The 27906-nt window shown below is 35.4% G+C and overlaps 1 protein-coding gene across 4 annotated transcripts in view; it reads right to left on the reverse strand.

Annotated features, from left to right (window-relative positions):
* LOC102683391 (corticotropin-releasing factor receptor 2) overlaps window positions 1-27512 on the reverse strand; it is a 136418-nt gene extending 108906 nt beyond the window's left edge. For 2 of the 4 annotated variants that reach the window (XM_015354326.2, XM_015354325.2), the window contains exons 1-3: window positions 26980-27511; window positions 21000-21093; window positions 8384-8503 (exon numbers count right to left, since the gene is read on the reverse strand). In XM_015354326.2, coding sequence (XP_015209812.1) covers window positions 8384-8503; window positions 21000-21093; window positions 26980-27021 — 256 coding nt within the window. In that variant the 5' untranslated portion in view covers window positions 27022-27511. Of the gene's footprint in view, window positions 1-8383; window positions 8504-8605; window positions 9151-20999; window positions 21094-26979 lie in introns of those variants that run through there. The other 2 variants (XM_015354327.2, XM_006634190.3) reach the window with 2 other exon arrangements.
* Between the last annotated feature and the right edge of the window lie 394 nt (window positions 27513-27906).

Consider the following 27906-nt stretch of genomic DNA (forward strand, 5'->3'; position numbering starts at 1 on the left):
CGCATATCTAAAGAAATTAATAAGATATAATTATATTCGTGTACTGCGACAGGGCTGTGTAGGGCTGTTTCACCTCTCTCTTCATGTGACTCTATTCATAAGCCATTTAGCAGAGGGGATGAGAAGAGTGACAAACTAGTATAGCAATATGTATAGTATAGCAGTCAAGCAATATGAAGCATCTCCTTTTACTTTTAAGTCCCTTAAATACATTGAACACAGCTTTCTCACCACTTTTACTTTTTTCTCACGATTATTTTTTGATACCATCCTTACACAAAGCAGAAACTTCTTGTATTTTCCGATGACATACAGTAGAAGTGGAAAGATTACAGATTTTAATCGTCTTTAATGTTGTTACGTTATACGTTTTAGGAACGTTTCATCTATACAAACACCACAAAACTATTCTCGATTGTATTTCTGAATGTTATGTTACATCTACAGTAGTTCACTGCTTTAAATACATTGAATTAAGAAAGTTAGGTGTAGCACTTTAGATCTTTTTTTTCTGAACCGGGGAAAATCTGATCATGTTTCTCTATAACAATAATAAAAGACATTATTTTACATATCACCTTTAAAAGTGGCATCTCAAAGCAATAAAGAAGATGGAAAAACAGTTAATAGGGACCAAAGTAAATACCAGACAAACGCAAAGGCGTTTTTAATAAAATGATTTTATTCATTCAGCAGAGAGTGAGAGGGACATCCAGCAGATAGAGACACACACCGGTTTCCATTGACAAAAGTCTGCATTTTCAGGAGTGTCTCTAGCCTCCCAATCCTCCCCAGTAATGCGTCGTACTGTTCCCGCTGCTGCCGAAAAGTCTCCACACAGGTGGTGCTTCTACAGGTTGGCACCCTGGCCAGTGGCCGAGAGCAGAGACCCACGGCCTGTGGCAAAATAACATAATTAATGTAAGAAATAAAGTCACACAGTAGTATTCATCAGTCGCGGAACAGACGTCAAAATAAAATTTTCTTTTTTTCCGTCTTACCGCTTTCTTTTTTACTGTCCTGGTGGTAGATTTCGAAGATCGTTTCACCCGTGCAGTGTTTTCTTGAAGAACAGGCTACGAAGAAATAATTATAATTGAATTTAAAATTCAAAACGGCAATAATACCTTGTAATATGCGATGTAATCGCGTATTTCAGATGAAGTCTGCTGTATTTGCTTACCCCTCGCTCTTTGGAAGTTGGGGCGGCAGAAGCACCCCGTCTCTTCCCGTCAAAGGTCTTGGTCTCCATACTGTACTGTGGTCGCTGTAGTGCAGGTTCGCAGTTTTTTTTGGTGATGGGAGCTCACCCAATCCCTTGGTGTATTTATGCTATATTCACATGTACGGCTAGAGTGTGTTCATTGTCTTCCAATGAAAGGCGGGTGCCTTTTGCCGAAGTCGGGAGACATTAGAGGTTTGCCACACCCGGACTGTTAAACCAATGCATTAACACGTCAAAGTCCATTGAGGAGCGGGCGCAATAATTGTTTTGTCCCTTGATTTACTGATCTGCATTAATTATGGAAATCGAGTTCCTGCTCTTTGCAGACGACCTGGTCTTGCTGTCGCCCACATAACAGAGGCTATGGCAGAACCTGGCACTGCTGGAGCAGCACTGTCAGACCTGGGCACTGACAGTCTATCTGGACAAGACCAGAGTTATGGTTTTCCAGAAAAAAAGCCAGACCTCAGGGAAACAGGTACAAATTCACACTTAACAACACATTAACACCTAACAACGGGAGCAGGGACGAATTAGGCCAGTACCCACTATTGTCAAACATACAGAAAAGAATATTTAAGTATTGAGGTATTGGCTTTAGTATTAGCCATACAGAACATTAAAGTGCCCCTTTTCCATTCAGCGGGTGCCTGAGCCGCTGTGTCCTATCTTCTGACAGTCGCCGTTGTGAATGTCTGTAGAGTGTATCTTATTTTTAGTACTATATTTTTGTATTATATTCCCTATTAATCAAACTCTAAGAGTATGTATCGGCTTGTCCCTTCTCTGTGTACAGTGGAGACTCCTGTCCAGCCAGCACATGTCCACAGACATTCACAACAGCGACATATCATAAAACGTTTGCACATATAGTTAAATTATTAGTTTTTTTCAGGAAGTTAAAAAAAAACTTGAATTACTTATCCAGTCTCTCGAAATAAAGTTATTTTTCAAGCAATGCAACAAACGTCGGGCAATGTGTTTTTTTTTAATCCAACATTGACAGCCACATCTTAAATCTTGTCAGTCAGCTCTTTTTTCTCTATTTGAATTGTGACTTACACATCGCACGACTTTAAAAGCTAGAAAAACAGGTTTCGATTAACATTAGCTGGCGAGCCTTGTTTTGTCAAAGGACAGCACAAAAAAACAGACAATACACAGGGAGAGAGAGAGTTTTTTACCCTCTGTCAAAAAAACCAAATAACCCGGGGCAGAGACTCTGGGGGGATCATTGTGTGGTACAGAGCGGAGCTCAGTCAATTCTTATGGAATGTGTTTTCTTTCTTCTTTTTTTTCAGCATGGAATAAACCTGTTACTTGATTCATATGGCTGCCCGGTTCCGCCGGGGATTCAAAACATTTTTTATATTTTTTTTAATCGGGTATCTAAGGGAATAGCAGTATAACCCTGTTCATGCGCAGTGGCATGTTACATTATTAATTTGGGTGTCTCCTCTTGCCAGAAAGCTCTAAATTGCATTTTGAGTGTGGTTTTTGACTTTTTTTAAATTGCAACCCATAAATAAGGCCGATAGCAAAAATGCACTTGGAATCTGTCCAAGCCCTACTCTGTCAGGCATTTTCTTTTACTGTAACGGACACAAAAACTCCCTTGCTTTTAACAGAGCGTTTCATATTTTCCAGCACCGAAAATTATTTAAACTGCGACACTTATCATCCAACCAGAGCTCGAAATATCACAAGGATCCCCAAGAGCACAGTAAAGACTGTATTAAAAGTATACTAGTGACAAACTAGTATACTTTAGATCTTTTTTTTCTGAATCGGGGAAAATCTGATCATGTTTCTCTATAACAATAATAAAAAACATTATTTTACATATCACCTTTATGTGATATCACCTTAAGGACAGCACATACAAGGGTTAATTGCACAATGAACCGCGCCAATTAATTTAAAATAGTCTTTTTTAGGTGTGAGGGTAGGAGTGGATCGCAGCAGGCATAATCAGCAAACCAGGAAAACAAAGAATAGGACAGGTGAGACGTGTATTCAGAAAGCGAGTGATCAGAAAAAGGAAATGGTGTTACGCCCAGGTTTTGATTAAAAAAAACACATATAATTAAACACGCGTTTGCGATTTAATTAAAAACACGATTTAAATCAATATAAATATATTGTAATGCATACTGTCCAGCCTCCATTTCTCTATAAAATTTACTCTATTACAAATTTACAATTTGTTGATAATAGAAATGTTAGGTTTTCTAAAATTTTGTGATAGTTGACCCACCCAGGCAGCAAAAGATCAGCTGCACTGGTAAGATGCAACACCGAAGATATGATTAATAACCTTTTAAATCTGAAGGGAGATCTGAAGGGGTCCCCCCCCCCCCCACACACACTCACACACACAATAGAAGCAGGAAGCATATGCAGGGACTATTCATTGCTATCAAAAATGACTTAGAATCGATCATGTTGTGATATTTTGAAATATAAAAGTCAATTGATTGTCCATAATATTGCTATTCTATTTTTTCGGAGAAATGTTTGTTAAAAGAAAAGTCCAGCAGCAGCTGGATTGGAACACACAACCCATGAGTTGGGAAGCGGGCATGTAGACCAGTGGGCTACAAGGGAAGTCGCATGAAGAGAGAGGCGAAACAGCCCTACGCAGCCCTGTCGCAGTACACAAATATAATCATATCATTATTAATTTCTTTAGATACGCGATTCCATATTATATTCCCTTTTAATCAAATTCTAAAAGTATGCTTGTTGACTCCGGTATCACGTTAGTTAAAGACTTCGATGCTTAAAATGTTTAGGGAGAAATGGAATACTGGTGTGTATGTTTTCTTTAAAGTACCGAGACCAGCCATATACTGTATGTTTAAGTTCCAAAATTAATATCGTTTATGGCCTTCACACGTGTTGCAGTATGCTCCTATTCTTTTTATGCTCAGGCACTAAGATTTCCCTTCAGTGGTAAAATTCCATATAAATATTCAATACTTAAACAGGCACAGTTAAGACATTAAATATACATATACATACTGTATACAGTATGCATATGGTAATATGTTTATGTTCCTAAATCAATCTCTTTTATGAGCATGTGAAAGGCATGGTGAATCGATTCTCAAAAATGACTGTACTTTGCATGATTGGAAACAAATGCGTGATTGCGAAATGCTGTGGTGTTACAAAGACGGTCAATGAAAAAAAGAATGTGGATCAGGGCAATACTTAGAGTTTACACTTACAGCTTGTCCAAGGTCATTCATTATTAATACTATTTGTAATATCTTCATTAAAGACTTTGATGGCGACAGCTCAAACATGAGAGGTTGAGCTTTATTAGCTCCACCTTGCGGAAATTCCGGATACTATTATTTTGCTTGCGGTATTATAGGAGAATTTACGGTAACTAGCGTTATTTACCGGTAACTCGCGGTAGACTGCGTACAGCGCACCGGAAAATAATGCGGTATCGCCCGCGCATTTTGAATGGCTGCATCTGTACCTCCTGGAGTCATTTTTTTCCCCATATGATAGAGTTAAGTGTGTTTGAGGCAGTGCTTAGAGTCCTGTTCACACAACTGCAAATGTAAGTTGCTTTGAATAAAAATGTCAGCCAAATTAAAAAAAACAGTAAGTGTGCTAAATTATAAAAACAAATAACTGACTTGTATCTTTGTCATGACAACCATATACTGTATATCTAAGTTACATGGCAGAGGAGTGATAGAATCTCACTACTGCGTTCTTTGTCACTACAAAAACACTATGTAAAACTTCAGGTGCTATCCTGAACATGTTATGTTAACTATTACATTTTACTTAAGACAAATGTTATGATATGGACAGACTCTGATCATTACTATTTTTATCTCAGAATTACATACAAATTCTATTCATGTACAATTTTGTTTTTTTTTAATTTGAAATTAGATGTCCCCAGATTTAGTACTCCATAAGTGAAAACAAAATAATGTTATGTATATAGACACAAACACTGCTATTTTAATTTAACAGTTAATCAAGATAGATCTATGCATAAAACAGATTTGTGTACTACAGATTAAATTGTGTACTACAAAAGGTAGCTTTCCAGCTTTATGGAGCCCATGGTTGTAGCTGTTACACTGAATATCCATTGACATTCAGCGGTGGTGTCAAACTGTCCAACTGTATTATTTAGTTGCTAAAAAAATTTCTGAGGTGACATTTCAAGAATGCTCAACTGCTTGAGCTTTCTTTTTTGCTTTCTTTTTTTACTTTTCAGCAAGGAATTAATCCTTACCCTTTTCCTTATATAAAAGAGTACCTCTACAGTGCATATATAAGCTTGATATAACAAGTATGATTTTCAATAAATAATTAATTTTTAATTTGTACAAAAATGAAAGTAACATTCTGAAGTCTTGTAAAGTAAAACATTTTTTTCAGATTTCAAACATAGTGCTTCCCTATAATAAAACTGTCACACAGTGAGAGTATATTGAAAGGAAAGCTATACTTTCTTTGAATGTTAAGTTTTATCCTGCAATGTACCTCATCATAACCAGTTATACACTAATTATGTTTTTATAAATGTATATTTGAAGGCATTTTAAAAATCATTAAATTCATAGAAAATTAATAGAAAACAACTTTTTTTTCTGTCATTTTATTAACTGAAAAGTAGTGCTGGTGGGGCAAATACATAGGGCCAATATTTGGTGCTTAATGCAAAGAGGTGGTACTGTATGTATCTTAGGCTGACTACTGTTTCATTTTTTTAACTTGGGAGTGAAGGATATAAGCCTATAATTAAGGGTACATAAACTGTAAGAGGAGGCCATTCGGCTGATGTAGCCCATTTGGTACTTAGTATCTTATTGATATGTCCTCTTCCAAACATTTCTTTAAAGAAGCCAGAGTTTTGACTTCAACAACAAACAGTAGCTGGGTACTGTAGTTTACATATTGCCACAATCTTTTCTGTAAATATGTGCTTTGTGTTCTCAGTGTAATGTCCATTCATGGCAGATAAACCAATGTAAATGTACTTTTTTCATAACAAACTTACAAGACCAAAGCAGAGATGTCAAAAAAAAACAACTGTCTCAGTAGATGTAACATAATAGATGCATCTTTTCCCACAGCAAGACTACTGTATATGTCAGCACTTTACAGTATATGAGAGGTGGTTCCTTAGAAACAAAAATAATAATATATAGACATGGTGCACAGTATCTGACATTATAAGACACAGCTTTAGAAGCTGATATGTTTTCTGACATTTATTTAGTATCTCAATGCTAAAGAGATATTATCATAGTAACAGATGTCTAAACATGCACGTGTGCATTTCACAATCTCCCAGCTCATTAAATCATTAAATATACAAATTAATTATATACAAATGAAGTGCTATAACACATGTTTAAAAAACAAAGCTTAAAAATATTTGCGTAAAACCTTATTTAGCAAAAACTCTGGAGAAAATAGAGAGCATTTAATCTTAGGCTGAGTATTCGGTACTTTTCTCTTTTTTGCTGAGTATACCATATGTCTGTGGGTAATGTCACACCTAGAATTATCAGGACAGATGGTAAAACATGAAAAGAAAATTTCCGAGTAAAATATACTGAAGGTAGGAAAGAATATCTGATGGACAAAATCCTTTAATTAAAACTTGCTAATATGTTATCTCAGTTACTGCATCTGAAAAAACCTGAACTTTGCAGTTTTCTTATAAAAGTCCAGTAACATTCACATTGGCCTCAAACTATATGCTACACTCAAGTACTAAGGTTAATGAGATTTGAAGGCATTAATTGCAATCCATGGTTATGGGAATATGTTACCATCACAAATTTAGGACATCATCACTTTTCACACTTGTAACACTTGCATTCTGTGCATTCTAGATAATGAACTCATTTAGCAGGAAATAAATATGGTTTCTACAGAGTTCACAGCTGACTGATATACTGTACCATATGACAACCACAACACAAGACTTTAAAACTGTCTCAGATTAGTGTGGATTATGGTGGACATATATATTTATTGTAAATCATTACAAAAAAAAACGATCACAGTTCTGATTAATCTCTTAACATCACCTTAGCCTATTTAGATTTCAGGTTAGTAATGTACAGATGCCACATCGTTCCTATTTTGTTTTGCAAAATAGTTATTTGCATCACCTCAGAAGTTGAGCTATTCTCAATTGCAGTGATGCTGGATGTTATAATGAACATTAGCATTTGTTCCCCTGTTGTCTTTCTTCTGTAGAATTTTTAATTATTCCAAGTTAGAAAGTTTTTTTCTTTCTTTTGTCTTGCTTCAGACAGAATAGCATTTTGAATTAGGAATTTAAAGAGAAGTCAAGGATTGTCTGATTCATGCCTGGAAGAAAGTGTAACGCAAGTTGTTTTTCCTACCTTTCTAAAGGTTTTTGAACTTTCCATACGAACAGTTACACTGCTACTTAATCTCTCACTGTTGAACGCAATTGCCTTGCTGTTGCAACAAAAACTTAATGTAAAATGTAAAAAGGTGTTTTTCAAACAAACGTTGCAGTGCATTTTAAAAACATCAAAATTAAAACAAACTATGAAGTCGTGTTACCTCACTAATATGCAATAAGATTTTCTTGTATTTTTAAAAAAAGGGATTGGTACAGTATAGATTCAGCTGTATCCTCTCTCCTTTTACAGGTTTTGGTCCAAGTACTGGAAAATGGACAGCTCCTCGTGCTTTTTTTTCTGTCTAAAGCTGCTGTAAACATGTGAAGACAAATTTGACAATATCGCATTCAAAGTGTATGGTACACTTGAACTTCAAGTTGAAGTATTTTCCAAAGCCGAATGGCAATACCTGACTTCATTTGATAACAAAATTAATCACAACGATGTTACTTCTACCAGCTAACATCTACTGTTGTCTGAAATTGTTCAGTTATCGAACATAAGTTCAACCTTTTAAGGAATTTAAACTTCTTTTAAAAATAGCAAAACACGAACTTCGCAAGTTACACGTCAACATTAAAAATATAAATGACAATATAATATATATATATTATTATAACCATTCTCATTACCATAATTTAAGACATAAGCGCATAACAAGCAGCTGCCTTACCGAAATAGGACTAAATAAACAAATACGGTAATTTGAAACGTAATAAAGACTTACTCGTCGTGTTGTATTTGACCCCATTAATATACTCTGGACATGGTCTTTCTACGATTCGACCCGTACTACTCTTTGGCCAGCAAGTTCCAATTTCATCGGTCGTCGCATTGCAATAGAGACCTTGAGAAATAAAGAAAAACATAAATGTTGCGTCAGTCCTTATAATTAACAAAGCTAGGGGGAAAAAAAAAACCTTAAAAAAAGGTTTCACCCCCCCCCTACCATCAAAATCCGGTAAGGAAAAAGACGCGTTTTCAAAGAAAGTATCCTGAAAGGCATCAATAAGGCTGCAGTTAGGATCGAATTCACCAATAAACATTTGGAATATTGAAGCATCCATAGTTAAAAGTGGAGTGTAAAATTTAAAATGATATGAAAAAAAAATCTCTTTTTATAAACCCAGGATGTTTTCGTATAGTTTCTGTCCGCTGAGAAAATCCTTTAGTGTCTCTTTTGTCACTATAGATATACACTGCTAAGTGCTTCAGCTGTAAGCACTACAAAGGTTTCATCCAATAGAAACACGCAATGGTCACCATCATTACTTTCATTTATTCACTCCAGGAATTTGATGTAATTTCACATGAACCCGTTCTGTTCTACTAGGCATTATTATCATTAATAGTAGCTGCTTCACAAATTGTCAGAACAAGAGCGATTTAAGATCCTGTTCAGGTTGTGGGAGTCTTGTGAAAACGCCATGATTTTATATTCCCCGTCTCTCAAATGATATGACAGCTGTGGTGAAATTTGGTTAAACTCGTAAAACTGGGTATCACAGTCTTTAAATTACGTGTCATTGTCTTTAATGTGTAACAAACAAAGTTTGCACATTGTAATCCAAATTATAAAGAAAATATAAATAACTGCTCATCAGAAAACGCTACTTTCTGTATGTAACTACAGTATACTGTATATTCTGTGAGAGCGTTCGAACTACTTATTGTTTATAAGGTAATTCAATAGTACTGCATTGTACAGACTAAAAATGCAACGCGTACTTTACTTTTGAAAATAAAAAAAAAGATCTTCTTTATGAGTTGTTAAGATGATGTACAGTATACACAAATGGGGGACACAGCCGGACATCTAAGTCAGACGATTTTCTTTGGTACTACCCGGGGGAAAAGGGGAAGTTTTCAACCCTAGTCCCTGCTGTGTTAATTCGGTACTATTGTATAATATAACAGCTCATACAACTCTTATGTTGCATTTTCTGACCTTAGGTTCTCCTTTTAGTATTCTCCAAATTGTAATACTTTCTTCAAATAATAATAACACTACACCTTTTAATACTACTGCTATAAATTTTGGGCTCCAGTTTGGTTTCAGGGGAGATAGGGGAGTGATAGGGGAGACCTATCACTGCAGCAGCCTACAGTAGGTTGCCTGTGATAGGTACAGTGTGGGGATTACTGAGGGTGCCTGGATCCAGTGCAGACTGACTCCTGTGTGCTTGCATTCACAGTGGGTCACAGTGGCAGTCAGCAACCAGTTGGATCAAGTGGGCTGTGGAAGTAGATGAGATGGATTGGATGTTTGACCAGAAACGGTGAGGAAAGGAGAGAGCAGAGAAAGCGGGGTTAGGAAGAGAGAGAAGGGAAGGCAAAGGGAGGACAAGCCACAGAGTGTCTGGAAGGCTTGCTGACATCAGAAAAACTGAAGGAAAAACACAAATGGCATAGGAGAAAAGGGTCACTTGTTTTCAATGGAGGGTTGATAAGGCAAGAAAGTGACTCTGATTCTGGATGGACATGAGAAAAGTAAGGTCCCAGCAATGCATGCAGGGAAAAATTGCAAAGTTAGAATTAGACATCCACCTGTACTTCTGTTCAATAAAACCAAGAAACCACTGAAAAACTAAAAAGAAATATGTGTACAGTATATTATGATGAACTCTTAATCATCATGTTATATGTGATATGAATCACAGTGAGCCATTAATAAATACTTTAACTAATATAATCTAACACTTCAAAAAAGTAATCATTCAGAACATGTTAAGTACAAAGTTTATCAGAACAATTTCACATTTACAATTTCTTGCCATAAGAATATAAGAACAATACACATAACACAGTATGTGAAAATCATGCTTACCAGATTATTGGTTGTTCATTTATCTGAGAATGTAATCTGATTTTGGATTCTTATTCCTAAGGATCATTCCCTAAAAGAGCTGAGGAATACATTTATGAATAATCCTTAGGAATTTAACTTGACCTAAGCAACTATATTGAGAAGTTCTCATTGTTTTCAATTCTAAATGTATTGCTTCTTAATTTCCAGTTCTATGTTAAAAGTTGAATTACTGAAACGTACTGTAGGTAGGTGGGCCAGCAGTTTGCCTACACATTCTCAATCCTTCTTGTCCAAGCATAAGTATTTTAGCTACAGGAAGAGCTGTGGAAAACAAAAACTGTAATTGGCTATTCCAAATCAAATGACTATAGTGAGAATTATCTGAAATTTTAATTTCAAAAGAGATTTAGTTCCTTTGAGTGTATAGGGTCACACAATGTCACAGCAGTTAGCATTGTTGCCTCACAGCACTGGGACCCTGGGTTCAATTCCTGGGATGCTATCTGTGTGGTCTTTTAATGTTCTCTTTGTATTCACGTGAGTTTCTGTTAGGTTCTCTCCTTTCTCCCACGGTCTGAAAATATACTAGTAGGTTAATTGATTTCTGGAAAATTTGGCCCTGGTGTGAGTGTGTGCATTTTTGTGTCTGTGTGCCCTGTAATGGACCGGCATGCAATCCTGGGTGTATCCTGCAATGTCTCCATTGCTTGCTGGTATAGGCTCCATGTTTAGAATAAGGATGGATGAATCGAAGGATGTATACTGTATATTGGCATTTCTTTAAAACACATTAACTTGGTTACCATTCTCTGAACTCTTTCCAGTACATCGAGACCCTTTTTGTAACACAGTATCCAAAGCTGATATAATAAGTGTGGTTATAAATGAATTGTAAGATCAACCAACAACCTTACATCTCTTTCATTTAAACACATTTGTCTTCACCTGAATTGACTAATGTAACACTCTACTTGCTGGGGTTTCAAAATCCACATTTAATAAACTCCAATATGTCCAAAATTTGGCAGCCAGAATTCTGACCAGGTCTAGTGCAAGTGATCACATCACTCCTATCCTGGAGTCCTTGCACTGGCTTCCTGTCAGGTATCATCTCAACTTCCTCATTCTCACCTCATGCATAAGGCTTTGTCTGAGCTACTATAGTCCTACTCCCCACCTTGCAACCTTTGCTCTTCTAATTCTGGTATCCTATCTGTTCCCCAAACCTGTCTACACTCCATGGGTGAATGGAACTCTCTCCCTAAGTATATCAGAGAGTCACCTTTCCAAAACTCGTTCAAATCTAGACTCAGAACCTTCTTCTTTAGAAGGGCCTTTCCGTAACTGTTTTTTACTTACCCCTTTGCTCCTACTGTATTCAGTACCTCCATCTACTGTCTGCTCTCATTGTGTATTTTCATTGTGCATATCTTGTGTATTGTTGTTGTCTTTCTGTAAAGTGTTATGAGAAGCCACCCTTAAAGGCGCTATATAAAATCACATTTATTATAATAGTCCAGACATCAGAGGTTCAAACCAAGCACATAAGCAAACTCTCATTGGAGTTCTCCAAGTGCCCATGCACAAATCAGCCACGGTTTGCTTTGCTTTATACAAAACAGCAACACCTGGGATTTTTTAGGTGCCTATAGGCTAGTGCTATTATATAAAGATTAATGGAAAACCCTGTATTTAATTGCTCTAAGGCACTGAGGAGGCTTTAACATATGGAATGGAGAGTGCTCAAAAATACTGTGTAGAGCACATATACAGTTTATTTTTAACCAAGATTTATTAATTTGTAGGAAATCAACTTTGTTTGCTATTCAGTTAACATTAGATTGGTTGTTTTCCAGAGCGTTTTTATGTGGTAGTGAACTTGTATTTGTGTTTGTATTAAGATAAATATAAAGTGAGTATTTTGAAAAGAGGTCTTAATGTAAATAATAATAATATTTTAAGTTATTATTTTAATTATTTTATTTCTCAAGATGGGGTATTTTCAGAAGGAGTGGTGAACAAATGAGCAATCAATCTTCGAGAGAAGGTCTTTAGCCATAGAGACCGCATTATGTGAAGAAATCCATAAAGAAGCAATTCTGGTACTTTCCAAAATAAAAGTGTGGAATATTGTATTTATAAGCAAATTTGTTTTCTGTCTGAATTAGACTGATTACAACACATATCTACAAACATAAAATGACGGAAGTTCAGAAAACAAGTTAAGGCAACCTTCAATTGCTGGTAAAATTCTTTGTTTTAAATTAGTTATATAAATATTAACTGTCGTACACCAGTTAGCAGGTTATTCTGCTGAGGTTCACTGTAAGCTAGTGTCCATCCATGGCTCCAGGTGGAGTAAGGTGAGACTGAGAGCACGTGACTTCACTCTCCCTAGACTGGCAGATCCACAGAATAATGGCAAGTTAAATTAACCCATCAAATTTAAACTAACTAAAGAAAATACAGTGGAGTTAATGAAAGATGTAAATAAAAAATAAATATAATGTAAATATATAAATATAAAATAAATAAATATAAAAATATAATGTAAACCCTTTATTATGTGTTTAATTTATTGGTTAAACATTTGAAGGTGTATTATAGCCAGTTGTCTACCAATGTATTCATCTCCAAGACTGTTCATGCACTGCTAATAACATTCAGAATGCTAATAACTTAAGAACATTTGATTTTTGTATCCTACTTAGTTGAGTGGTGCTGGATTAGAGAAAATCTACATAAATGTAATTTTAATCATAAGTCTTTAACCCATCCTTTTGTATTATGTATTATGTATTAAAGAGGTCCCTAGTTTGTGTTACACTCAATAAATATTTTAATGCAATCTGAAATAAATGTACATTTATTATGTTTTTTTCATCCAAATGCTTGCAAAAGAAGGATTTAAGGATTCTAAGAAAAGCAATATAAATCTTTTAAGAGCAATACATGTGTGGTTGTGGATTAATCTTAATTTATATTTTTTTAAGTTTTAAAATTATGTTTTATTGTTTTCAGCTTTGTTAAATCCTCAGCCAGGTGATATTTCAGCTGATGAATGAAAAACTAGCTGGGGCACAAAGACATAGTCATCTTCTGAGAAACACTAGTCAGAAAACACCCTGCTGACTGAAACCAAAGATGTTTTTCTTCTAACTCTGCCTGAGCCATGCAATATCGACTTAAATATTGAAGTCTGCTGAACACAGCTCTCTAAAAAGAAAACGAAAATGAAAGATAAGTAGGAAGATCTACTTTGTTTCAGGTTTAAGGGAAGGATTCTGGACAGGATAACTCTTATTGTTCTTTTAAATTAACAGAGGAATTATTAAGAAAGGCACAAAAGGCAGCTGATTTAATCTTCAGGTTAATTACTGCTTAAGAAAAGTTTAAAAAAAAGATGGTAGTATAATAACTAGGTTTTCCAGGCTGCACAAGGGACACTGAAATTATATGTTATGTTTGCTTCTTAAAAAACTTATTTAATTGATGTAAAAGCTAAAGTAATATTTTTTTCATTTGCTGTTCTCTTACAGTCTTTTAGAGAAATCAATTGACTTAATAGAAGCAGTCAAAAGTCTTTGTATATAGTCCAAATTCTTATTGCTTTTTTCAAGAGAATACACTGGGAAATCAAAAAATACTAAATGAAAACAAGTAGGAACTAGGTATTTATATTTTGATATCATTGAAAGTTCCTCCTTTTACAGAATAGGTTTTCTCTTTGACCTTAAACTTATTTTTATTGATTATTTGTTTCTGTATGGGTATAGTATCTGTAGAATACCAATTCAAAAACAATATTATATATGTCAGTTTGTGGTCTTCTTGTCTCCTTGTCTCCTCTCAGTCGCTTTAAATGCTATAGTGCGGCAGACAAAAAATCACATCTGAAGTTTCTGCTCCAGTGTTTTAATAACTAGAACCACCAATTTTTATCTCTGATGTCCATGCATATTAGCATCACTCCCTCTGTTAATGCTACTCTTGATTCAGCTAGAAAAGTAGTTTAACTTGCCAGAATTAAAGCAAATAAGTATGATTTACATAATCTACTTTGTTTAAGTGTGAACACACTCATGGTTTGGGTGTTATTTAACAGAACTTCAGAAGGAGATCGAATTTTAATCTTGCATATTGGCAATACTTAATATAAGTACTCTTGCGGTGGACAGGTGTCCCATCCATGAGTATGTCCCACTTTGCACCCAGTGCTTCCAGTGATAGGCTGTGGACTACAGTGCCCCTGAATTCATATATAATGCATTTATTTTCAAAAGGTTGTGTGAAATACAATATAAATAAATCTTGGCACCTTCATTTCAGTAGTTCAGTTAAATACTAATAATGACACAACAAGCTGCCAAATATAAAGGGATAGTGTACATAATACTTCAGCAAACATGATTAAGGTAAGGTCTTCGCAACGCTGAGTGCAAGAGACATTTGTTTCTGATGAGACAGAAATGCTCAGTTTGAGAAAAGATGCGTGCAGAGTTGTGGGCACCCAATGCGTTTTTATACACCATCACATCATGTCACTTTCAATAGCCACTTATCCAATTCAGGGTCACTGTGACCCAGAGCCTATTCCTGGAAACACTGGGCGCAAGGTGGGACACACCCTGGATGGGACATACTGTTAGTCATCCATGTTGTAAACAAGAACAATGTTTTTTTGTTTTTTCTTTACTATCCTAATTTAACTTGTGGTCATTAATGCTTTCATGTACTGTACATAGATTGGTCCTAACATTTTAATAGTACCATTCCACTCAAATATTAAAGTCTTATGAGTGTAAGACTAGTTTGATTTAGTTTAACTCATAAATGGTGTTCCTAAATTTAGCATTGCTACCTTGCAGCGCTGGGGCCCTGGCTTTAGTTCTGGACCTGGGATGCTATTTGTGTATAGTGTGTATATGTTTGAGTATGTTCATATGGGTTCTTGCCAGGTGATCCAGTTTTTTCTCATAGTCCAACTAAATAAAATGAGTTTAATTGGCTTTTGGGAAATTTGGCCCTGGTTCGAAGGTGTGTCTATTGTCAGGGTGTGTTCTTTCCGGACCCTGTGCAGATGGTACAATCCAAGGTAGAGTGAGGAAACACTGGGAAAAAGGCATGCAGGATACGGGAATTAAAACGGGGGGGCGTGTCTATGAAGTGCTGGTGGTGTGGCCGAGACAAACAATCCAGTGTTGAGTCAAAAGGGAAATCCAAAACAAAGCAAAAGTCCAAGGCCAGGCTATCCATCCGAGACAAACGATTAAAAAACCAGGACCAGGTCAGGACCGGCAGGGGAAACGGGAACGGGAACAGAAACTAAACCCTTAAAGGGGCCAGGCACATCCAGGTCCCGGGCTCTGCATCCGGGACCTGGATTTGCCTGGCCCCGTTAAGAGTTTAGTTTCTGTTCCTGTTCCCGTTTTTTTACTACCTGTAAACGGGCTTCCATAGAAAATGGACATTCAATAATTTGGAAAGAAAAAAATTCTGTTTTCCAAATTCTGCATTTTTTGTTGAACCAACACTTTCACTCCTGCAAGAATTGCATATTTTTCATATAAACCCAACTGTACTGTATGTTTCAGCCTACATGAGCTGGGCTGTCAAACAGGAGCTGAAAGCAAGACAGATATACTGTATCAGCATGTGACGATACATATCCATAGCAAAAAGTCAAAGCACTATTGTCATTACCATCATTATGTTGAAATAGTTATTAAAAGACTCCTCTATATTTCTGTCATAATGTTAGCTGGATATTTAGAAAGCTTAAGTAATATACACCACAGATGCATGAGATAATGATTAAATCCGTGCCAAATTTTCATTAGGTCTGGTCAAGCTCGAAAAGACTGATATGAAGTTGAAAGAAGTTTAAAAAGGAGGTCAAATTGAAATAACATACTTAAGCTTAGGATTGCTAGACCTTAACTTAGTTACTCCTGTGCCTCTCTTACCTCATCATCCCCTCACACTTGGCAGTTTTGCAACTCGGCAATCCAACCACATTTGGCTCCTCCAAGTCAAGGCTCCAAGGGATAGAAGTTGCTTTCGAGCAACTTCTTCTCGAGCTTCTTGCTTCTTGCTTCGTTGCTTCTTCTCGAGCAAGCTGCTCTTTAACCTCAATCTCTCCACAGAAAATAACTAGCTCCCAGCACCAATGTCTTGCATCTGGTCAATTTTTTCCTGATGTCATCACTCCTCCCCTGTTTTCTGCAATCCCTGCTCACTATGCTTTCATCCTCTCTCCCTATTTCTCTTCTTTTCTGGATGAGTGTCCAGCCCACCACACCTACAGCCTATCTTCAATATTTTCATCATTTTCCCTTCCCCAGTTCTCACTTTTGCTGTTCCTGTAGGAGTCACCCTGGTTTTGGATGCCCTCTACTCCCTGAGTGTGTGATTGCAAGGCATTAGTCTGCACTAGGCTCAGGTTCCTCATTCTCAACTGTCACCACTCCCAGTGCCCATATTGCAGTCCACGTTGAAACATCTATGTGGCTCCCTTACAATCCCTTGTGCTAGTATCCAGCTGGGGTGATGACAACCCTTTACTCTTCCCCCTCCACCACCGGTTGGCCTCTAAAGCACACCTGACTCCTGTTTGTCCTCTGGACCACTGCTCTTTTTCTTTGGGACAAACACTAAGAACATTACATTAGCTGTTATTTTTTCTTCTTTTTCCATGGGGTTATATGTAAAATCCTTCACATGTTTTAGCAAACGTCAGCAAGTTATTACCACTGGTCCCTAATCTATTCAATGTCAGTGCAGATTATCTCAGGCTACTATTTCTAGTGCAGTGCATCATTTTCCACAGCCAACCACTGAAGTCCAATGTAAACGAATTTAAGGTTTGTTGGCTCTTCTGCCACCTGTACACTCAATTACATTCCATCACCTGTACCATATAAAATTCTCATTCACTTCACACCAGGTTGCACACTCTCTGATTGGTGTTCCTCCAAAGCTTTGCTCTGAACCAATTCGATCAATAGCTTCATCACTGAAGAAATTAGCATCAGTGATGTGCAGTTATTTTAATCCCTTTTGGAGGTTTTGACAGCCTTGACCTTAAGTTGAACACTGTGATTTCCTCAGCCAGGCATGGAAATATAAATATTGCTTTATATTTGTGGTCTTGTTAAGTTATTAAGTATTTGACAGAACTACTGAAATAAGAGTTTGTATAAAATGCCATGGCTCAGCACAACAATGTAAAGAATACAGCCAGATCAACAACAGAAAAGATAAACATTTAAATGATTTAACCTTTAGTGCCAATCAGAGCAATCATCTGACACAAATTGTGATTGATGAAACAATGAAAGTGGTTTGTTTGATAATGGGTTGATTTGAATATATTCAAAGTTGTCTGCATTGAGAAATGGAGAAATATTTTGATGAACAGCTATGATCAATCCAGTATAATAAGATTGTATTTAATTTTTAATTAAAATGTACAAGGATTTTTTCTTAAATTTAATGAAGATGTATTGTGCCTTTATCATTATTTTTTGTAGTATGTTAAGAGTACAAATTAATTAAAATATGTTTTGAAGAGTCTATTCTTATTTCAAAGGAAAAGTTTTCATCATGAAATAAAAATAAAAACAGTTTTAAAGTCTACTCTGTTTATAGACTATATAAATATAGCCACAGATTATAGCCAGGTATTTGGGATTTTTATTTCATCCTGCTGTGCTTGCCTGACTTGAATTCTTGGAGATTAAAGCTTTCTATATAAAGAGAACCTTTGTTTTAGGAGCTGCTAAATCTCTCTGTCATAGAATGTTTTGCCATTTTTTTCCCTAATGACCACAGCTTTCTTTTAATCTCACTCAGGGCCCAGGGGTGTCCATTAAATCTAGTATCAAGAACTATGTGCTAAATTGGTGTGTGTTTTTTGTTAAAAAAAGAAAAGACAAAACTACTAGTTCTTTTACACTAAGGATATTTATTTATTTATTTATATATATCACTATTGTGATTTTTATGTAGCCAAGCTACTTATTTTTATAACTGTTTATAGTGTTTTATTTTTTGAAAGACACAGAAACACAACACAATATCAGTAGCTTGTGAGTAACCAGAAATATCATTTAACAAACTTAATTCATGTTTATACACATGACCAGCTGAAGCAAAGAATGTCTGTTGCTGTACCTAGTACTGTGGTCACTGCATTTCTCTTTTGGTTCATACCCTAATATTGATTAAAATATATTTTAATGGTATTTAAACTTTATACTTTCCTTAAAATAATTAATTAGATCTAAATAGTACTCTTCCACACAAAGTCCTTTACGTAGTGGAGAAGACAAGGTTCATCCACTAATGAAGTACATCACCCACCAGAGAATGTGCAACAGCCCGTCTACACAGTGGGTAGAAAGTGAGATTGGGTAGAAAGTGAGAAATTGCTTCAAGGATATTTAGATATGGAAGGAAAAAGTGGAATTTATATAGGAGACCCAGGATACCTAAAGCTCAGTGACCCCAGTCACCATACTGGATTAATTTTGGTGCATATTTTGTTGCAGCAGCAAGAGTGCCATATACAGTAGTGATACCTCAATAACTCAGTGACAGCTTAGTTGTCAATGCTGGTTCCTTACCCTGATGCTATCCATGTGCAGCCTTGCTGAGTTTCTGAAATTTGACAAGATCAGGCAAGAAAGTGGTAATGCTGCTATATTTTTAGTTATGGTTTCTACATCCTTAGGCACCATCATACCAGTGATCTATCAAAGTGCTGAAAAATAACCTTTGCTGGGCCATGACTCTGAGAATCAACAGGGTGATATATTTTTTTCTTTTTCATCTGTAGAATTCAAAAGCATGGTGGTGATTATCATACATTTTAGCCAGTAAGGATTCACACTTGTTAAACTTTGCAATTACAAATACAACTTTAAATGTACAGTACTATACAGTACTTGTGAAACCCGAATATAATCATGGAAATTATTTTTTTTTTACTGTGATATGCTTGTTTCATTGTAACCAGTATTTAGTGAAATAACAAAAAGGTTTATAAATACTAATTCAATGTTTTTTAAGACACAATAGTGTATGAAGTAAGAAAAAATGAATAATTAAGAAATAGTGTATGTGAAATAATAAGCAAACACCTGTTTTACCTACAGTAACATAATTAAGGGATTGGAATCAGGTGGATTAATATCATGGAAAGAGTTTTACATAATAAATATAATTATGTAATACTTTAAATGACTTATTAAAAGATACAATTTCATCTCATTTATCTATTAATTTCATTGGGATTTCATGCAATATTTCCTTCATCTCAACTCATAACAGAAGTTTAGAGGTAGATAATTTTTATTTCTCTGTTTCTCTCTGTCATTTATCTTGTTACTCCCCTCCTCCTTCTTCTTCCCCTGTTTTTTTATGCTGTTTTTTCACGAAATCATACCCTAATTGTCATGACGGTGTCCTTCGGCTAGAGGTTGCCCTGGGAAACTGTCACATTCTCATGAGGGATCACAGTTTTCCAGGGTTTGCTGCTCTGACCGGATCACCTTTTCGTGATCCATGTTAATTAGCTTATTACTCAATTCCCACTTTTCTATTTGAAGTTGAGGCACTTTACATTTTTTAATCTCTCACCCCAGGTTTTCACTAGCACGTATCTCCATCGGCCTTCACTCTGTAACCCATTTGGTCCCCTTTTTTAGTAGGCTCGCTATTTGGTTTCTACCCTACCTGATGCTGTCTTTTTTAAAGTTTTTTACCTCAAGCCTGCACTCCAGTCTGCGCAACAATGTCAGCGGCCTCCAGCCAGCCTTCACTCTGCCCAGCAGTCTCAGTGGCCTCAAGTCTGCCCTTCAAAACCATCAGGCTTATTTCCCAGGAGGCTCACCATTCAGTTCCTCCCATACCCAAGACTCCCTGCTTCCTACTGGCGGACTGTTTTTTGGGGGCTATTTGGTTTCAAGACTGTGCTTTGCACTGCGCAGAAGCCTCAGCTCTCAGTGTTGCCCAGTGCAGCAGCCTTAGCTCCTAGCCTGCTCTCTGCATCATCTGACATAGCACTCTCAGATTCTAGCCAGAACTCCATTCCACATTTATTCTTTTCATTGGCTACCACGTTGACGTTTGCCGACCAGCCCCCCTGGCACTTATGAGGACTACCCTTCTAAGCCCATTTGGTTCACTTTTCAGGGGTCTCACTATTTTATTTCTTCCATACCCGAGACTCCATTTTTCCAACCACCAGGCTGTGTTTAGCAGCTGCTTTTCACCAGGGTTGCAGTTAGCTCGGCTTCTCCTGGGATCGTACCTCCAAATTACTGACCAGCCTGGCTTGATTAAGCCCTGCTGGCCAGTAATTTATTATTTAAGTTTCACTTTTCACTCTCCGGTCTCTTGCGCTTCTGTTCTGATAAATCACCAGCCACGTCAGTATACTAAAATATGACTTTTTAAAGCTTTTAATTTATTAATAGCTCTTTTATAATTGAAAACAAATATGTAAAAAAAGAAAATAAAATGACTGTACCTGTAACATTGGAGAAGGATGATAGAGCTTCACAGTACTTTTTCAGAAGTATGAATAAAGAGAGATGTTCTGAGACCTCACAGTGAATGACAGGCTATAGAAAGGAAGACAAAGTATTTGTTAGTATAGGTCATAATATATATCTGAAACCCTAAGTATATCTTTTAAGATACATGTATAGTAGATGCTCTGTGGGTTGTACAGTATATTGTCATACTCTTCTGAAGTGTGAGTTATGTGCTGCTTCTATAGCTTCATAATTCCTGGCAGCTCAGTAATCAACCACATATTAGCCATCAACCACACACATACAGTACAAGGCCAGATGATTCAGGATGAATCTCCTAAGGCATTACTTGAGTACAGAGCTCAAATGATAAAGTCAGGGTGTATTCTCAAAATACATTTCAGGTGTAAATTAGTTTTTAAAAAGTATAACTGTATTAGGTACTGTGTATTAATTATTTTTGATTAATAATATTTATGTACTAATCTTACATCAGTTACATCTAATCTTGTATTTCTGAAAATGTATGTAACTAATAAAATCTATGAAGTTATTTGTTTTTATTTCAAGCTGGAAGCCTTTGCACACAACTTATAATACCTTAAAATATTAATAGTATAAATAGTATTTTTCTTTCCTTCTTTGAAAGCTCAGTGTTCTACCAAATCAATGCAGAAAATAACTGGTGATATACAGTAAATACAAAGCAGATTAGCACCAAAGGAGACAGAAATGAAACTAATGATTCAGAAGCTTGATTGATCATGCACCCAGTCACTGTTGCTTTTTTCTGCTTAAAATTAGCCTAATTGTTTTATATATGTACTGTAGTTACTGATACAGCAGTTTCACACTATTTTTACACCATTTTCCATTGAACGCTATTTGCAATGTTTTTCATAGTTCCGTCACCTGTCCTGAACTACAGGGCAGATAAATGCTCACCCTACTACTGGTTTAAAGTTTAAGGTTATTGCCAGATTAGAAACAGAAATTCTGAACAGACTGCCTATGAGCAGATGAGATCACAATTTGTGCCTTGTATTTCACTGATCTTCAATCAAGTACAGCTAAAGTCAAACCACATGATCATTCCACATGTTTGACAATAGGCACAAAGAATTATTTTGTGCATGCTTCCCTGAAACATAGTTTACCATTATGGGAAAAAATAAAGTTATAAAAATGTTGTTTTGCAAAGTTCAAATGACTTGTCTTAAGGCATTTTCTGTGGTATTTAATGAAGTTCGCTTTCATGAAATTGTTCATTTCAAATAACTTCTCTGCATGTTATTAAAAGGATTAAATCCACAATATTCCAGATTATTCTGCAGATTCTTCCACTTATTTAGGATACTATATACAGTACTTTTTTATTTTAAATTCCTTTGGCCTTGTGGATATCTAAAAAGGAGTATTATTTTTAGCTTTTCACTGCTTAATAATGAGATATACTGTACTTTTCAGATATTTACTTTATCAAGTAGTCTATGCCCTTTGGTATGCTAAGGTGCTGTAGCAATACATTGCCTCCATTTCTACTAATATATACTGAAAATCAAAAGAAACCTACAATTTCTAATTGTAATAAATTTTGTCATTGAGTAAATGTTTGTTTGTTTTTTTGTAGTGGAAGTAAAGGCATTTTATTAAACATTGGTGTGTAAAGTAGTCTTTTACTAACATGTGTCATCGACAGGTTGATTTACAGGGTTTATAGTTTGAGAATAACAAAAAATAGGACCAGTGCAAAATATAGATAACACATGAGATTTGGGATTTTGATCCATTCTGCTGTTAAAAACTGTGGGGTCAGGCAAATAGAGGCTGGAAGTAAACCAATTTAAAAAAAAATACCCAAGTGGTAGGTATAAATGGAGACACATAAGTCCTTTATTCTCTGGCACAGCTCTTGGGAAAAGCAATAGAATCAGAGTCATACCATGATAGAATAATACTTATTAACAATGAACAAAAGCACATATTAAATGACGTAATCAGAGGCCTCTGATTGACTCATCAGGAGACCCACAATACTAAAACCGTAACTGGTAATCCTATACTAGTACCTTGATAGGCCAACAAGAGAGATCAAAACTGTGTCCTAAATGAAGAATAGGACCCAGGTCTAAATCACCCTTCCTACAACAAAAATGCCCCAAAGCGAATTAGATTCTATTATATTCTAAAGATACATCACCCAATTAGGAGAGAATGTGTCTTGCCTGAGGATTCCACAATAAAGAATAACCAGAACTTCTTAAAAATAAGTTATCTACAACAAGGTTCAAATTACTTAGCCAGAATCTGGTTTCCAAGACAGATCATAATGTCCTCTCGCATTAAAAATATTTTTTTATCTTCATCTCTCTGTCATTCTTTTTGTTCCTTCCCTCCTTTTTCTTCCCCTGTATTGTTGTGGTGTGTTTTTGTGTGGTGAATTATTATTTTGATCAAACAGAGTAATTCACCAGAATGCTCCCTTTGACTATCTGTGTCTTGGCTAGGTTAACACTTCAGATTAAACTATTTAAAAAAAAATATTGTGACCCTTCTTCCAGTTGTAACAATTTTTATCACACTTGCACAAGTACAATTGTATACCTCTTCATGAGTCCCTAAGTTCTAGATGTGTGTAGTTTCATCACATCATCTAAGATTATCCTGCAAAAATTTAAATGGGGCCCACACAAGTAGCACATCCATTGCATGACCGCAAAATTCTTATCTCTCAAGAAAGTCATTGTTACACAGACAACATGTACCCATGTGTTAATATGTTTTTTCCTGTTGGAAAGTTGTCATATCCAGACGAACCCACAGGAAGGGCAGCAAGTGAGGTCCTAGGAATTGATCAGTGCAGTGCAATGAAGAAAGGTAGCAGCTGATCACTAAAAGTCACGTTCTATCATTGAATGCCCTATCATTGACAGACTGTTTGAGTTTAATATCTTGAAAGGTTAGTAGTTGTGAGCAACAGTGCCTTCCAGCAATTTTATGAGGCTTGACACTGAGCTGGTCAATCCACCTCATTGCCTGTACTCAATGTGCTTATCAATGAAGTGATATAGTTCTAATAGTGCAAAACGCATTAAGCAAGTCACTTCAGTATCACAGTTTTTAACCAAATGATCAATTAATCAAAATGACTCTAAAACATTTGATCAATATTTGAAAACTGTATAAATTTAAAAAACATATATAGAGTGATATGTTTCTCTTGATACACAGTACATAATTTTTTCATTCAACTGTTTCTATTTTTGCACATTCCATGAACAACACATAAAACAAAATGTGAATTTCCAGACTATACTCATATAAGGTCAAATCTAATCTGAAAATTTTAAGTTTCTACACTACTTATAACAAATGTTTCTCCTGTTCATTTAAGTTATTTTAAAGGCACTTAATGATACATACACCAGAACACCATGACTAATAGATGTACTGTAGTTTAATGAAAAGCAATAAACGTAAGTGAAAGACAAGAGCATTATACAGACAAATCCAATAAACAGAATTTCTAAATATGTGCCTATGGGGATGCCCTTCATATAATAGTGCTACTGTATGACCATTCCAAGTCCTGAGAATCACAGGATCGTGTGATTTTAATTCCACCTCTTATATGCCGAATTCAACAGCTTGTTGACTTAATTGCTAAGGTGTCTTTCATACTTAATTCCAAAATTCTTCATTCTTAATTCCCCCATTTTTAAGCTTTAATTTTTGTATCTTGTTACCACAAAACATTGGTAATTAAGATCTCATGTAGTCGGTCTGTTGAACACAAAAATTGTTTATAATCCACTTCATGAGATCTAAATTACCACTGTTACAATGGCTTTAACTAAACAGAAACTTAGATTACCTCTTAAATATGAGAAGCTGTGGCTGTCCAAGACTGATATTGAAATAGTGACCCATTAAAGCCCTTCAATCTATTAAGTTATTGTAAAATATGTAATAACTTGAACTTGAACTTTATTGCCATATGTAGCCGGTACATGTACTGGTACAATGGAATTCCTACTTAAAGAAAGTCTCTTGATTGTTAAAACAAGTGTAAAAACATAAAGTGCAGACAATGCATCAAGACAATATACAAATAAACAAGTAAACTAATACATTCTTAGTTCTGGTTTAGTCTTTTATGAAGTACATATCTCAAAGTCATTTTTCTGAAGGTAAAAACTTCTACCTTTCCCTGTCTCTTTTTGTATACAAAGCAGGTGGTTAACTCTGATCTTCCCTACTTACTACAACTCCCTTTTCTGTTCACACCTCTTGATTATTCTGATTACTGTTTCATCACCTTCCCTCAATCTCTCACATTGTCTTCCTTCTCCACTGACTCCCACTGTAAAATTTTTCTTTCTCTAAACTTAATAAAAGTTCTGCAACTTCCAATTTTTCAGTGCTTAGTTCACTCGATGTGCATATTTCTTTGAAGTCAGAACTGCTTAGTCCCTGATCATTTTTTTTATCTTCCCCTCAAAACACATCTGTTTAGACAGCACCTGTGATTTCTTTCACACTGCTGTGAACCTCTGCTCAGTGGCATTCCTTCTAAACCAAAATCAATGGTTCCATACCTCCACACTGTACCTACAGCTGTTGTTTACTGCTCAGTGGGTATTGTTTTCACTCTGCTCTACATTGCACTGGCACTGCACTTCTAATATGTGCCTGCCTCGCTCTTTTAACTTGCTGATGATTTGTATATTCTCTTACTTTTTTAAATGTATTTCTTTTTTTTTACTTTATGTATTGTTGTGTGTTTGGTATGTAACCATGTGCAAACAATAAATCATATTTTTTTACTCTTTTGGGCTAAAGAAACACACTGCAGAAAGCAACCTTTGAAGAACTGTATGATCATACCTTACAAATACTGTACATCCTAGCAGCTTCCTCCAGCAATCGGTTTACAATATCCCTTCACATCTTTTTAATATATTACATTGATAAAAAGTTACTTTTATGTAGATCCACACTTTGCCAGAAGAGTTGTTTTAAACTCCTGTGACTTAAAATAGTCACATTACATAAATGTGTTTATAGAATTATTGTGAAAAAATAGCAACAAAACACTTTGTAAGAGCCTTAAAAATGGATAATGATGGCAACAAATTTGCTCTGAGAAAAAAATAAATTCTGAAGAGTACTTTTATTTTGCTTTATTGTGTATCTGAATAGTTAACTTACAGTACCATTAGCATTATATTAATTTTTATCTGCTCTCTGAAAATGAGTGATAAGAGATAAAATGTGACTAAAGGCAAAGACCATTTGTTTTAACAATTTTGTTTGTTTACTTATACTCAATTAAAATTTGAATTCAGTGTTTGTTTATGAAGGTAGATGGCACTTAATGTTTTTATGAGATTGTGCCTCTAAGTACAAAATCCAAATATTTTTTATTTAATGCATTATTTAAGCTATTTTCATGTACTGTTGTCTTTGCACTATTCTTTTGCAATAATAAGAATATTTGTCAATATTTAAGGCTAGTAGTACAAGACTTTAGGTCTTCATTTGAGCAGTAACAAAAGCCTAACTATATAATTCATGTACTGAAAATTGAAAAAGACAAGCTTTCTGACTTAGATATCTTGCAGTTCAGATGTGACTCTCAGAACTTTATTGTTTAAGAGCATTAAAAGTTGTGGAAGTCTTTGAATAGTTAGATCTCTCTTTATGGCTGTGTAATCTCTTTTAAAATTTGTAACATTATGTTAGAACGATTACAGATTGTGTTAAATTAATTACTTTTGCCCTAACCTAATTACCATTTCAAGTATATACATTCTTACTGTTACTGTTTATATGTATTTACATGCAGTATTAAATACTGCATTATGTATTTACTGCATATACATTCATCATTTATATGCAATGATTAGATGCTGTATGTAATATTGACATCATTAAATAAAAAATAGAAAATTAATGAAAACTTATACTTACATAAAGCACAAAAAGACTGAAAATAATCTTTCTTAAATCCATGTTGTCAGCCAGGCAACTCTTAGCCTATTTGATATCTCCATAATCCATTTATTAACAATCATAACTCCAGTCAATTGAACATTTCATGGACAATAGAAAATAGTACAAACTATTATGTTCAGTGACTTAGATAATAGAGACTTTAAATTTAATCACTTTAATATATTTTATAGATGTTAGTGACTCCCAATCATCTGTTTTCTTTATCTAAAGAGAATGAGTAGAAAAAACACAGTATCAAGGCCAAAAATATTAGATTTAAAAGTCTTCAATATGAATTTTAGTTCCATGATATGGCCGGCAAATAGACAGAGATTAAAATGTCCTCCTGTTCTTTCAATGTAACTCTTCTAAAGTCCAGGATATTTCTTCTTTAAACCAGTTTGAGAATCTAGAGTGCCCTCTGTCTCCTGAAGTTTTGACTGGAGTAGCTGGGTTTGAACTACTCTGTCCCAGAGAACTTGTGAAGTGTATGTTAGTTGTAATGTGATACACTTTGAAACACATGGAACACTGAAGTATTTGATAGTAGGGAAGGGCTAAAGTGACACAGAGCCCAGTGACTTGTAGTACTCCATTCATGGCACAGGTTTTGCATTCCTACACATCACTTGACTTAACTGAGATTAGCTGCTGTGGGAAACAATATCAATACAGATTGCCTGCCCTCATTTTAAGCATTTATTTGAATGAATGTATCAGTGGATTTATTTTTATATAAAGTGCTTATTTAACAGATTTTAACTTCATCCTCTTTCACCTAGGACTGTTCAGCAGTCCAAAGACATACAGTACTGCTAGGTTAATTGGTGTTTGCCCTGTATTAGGATGCATCCTGCCTTGTGCCCATTACTTATTGAGTCACATATATGGTATATACGGCTT

The sequence above is a fragment of the Lepisosteus oculatus genome, chromosome 6 (assembly GCF_040954835.1).
Source record: "Lepisosteus oculatus isolate fLepOcu1 chromosome 6, fLepOcu1.hap2, whole genome shotgun sequence".
Lineage (NCBI taxonomy): Eukaryota > Metazoa > Chordata > Actinopteri > Semionotiformes > Lepisosteidae > Lepisosteus > Lepisosteus oculatus.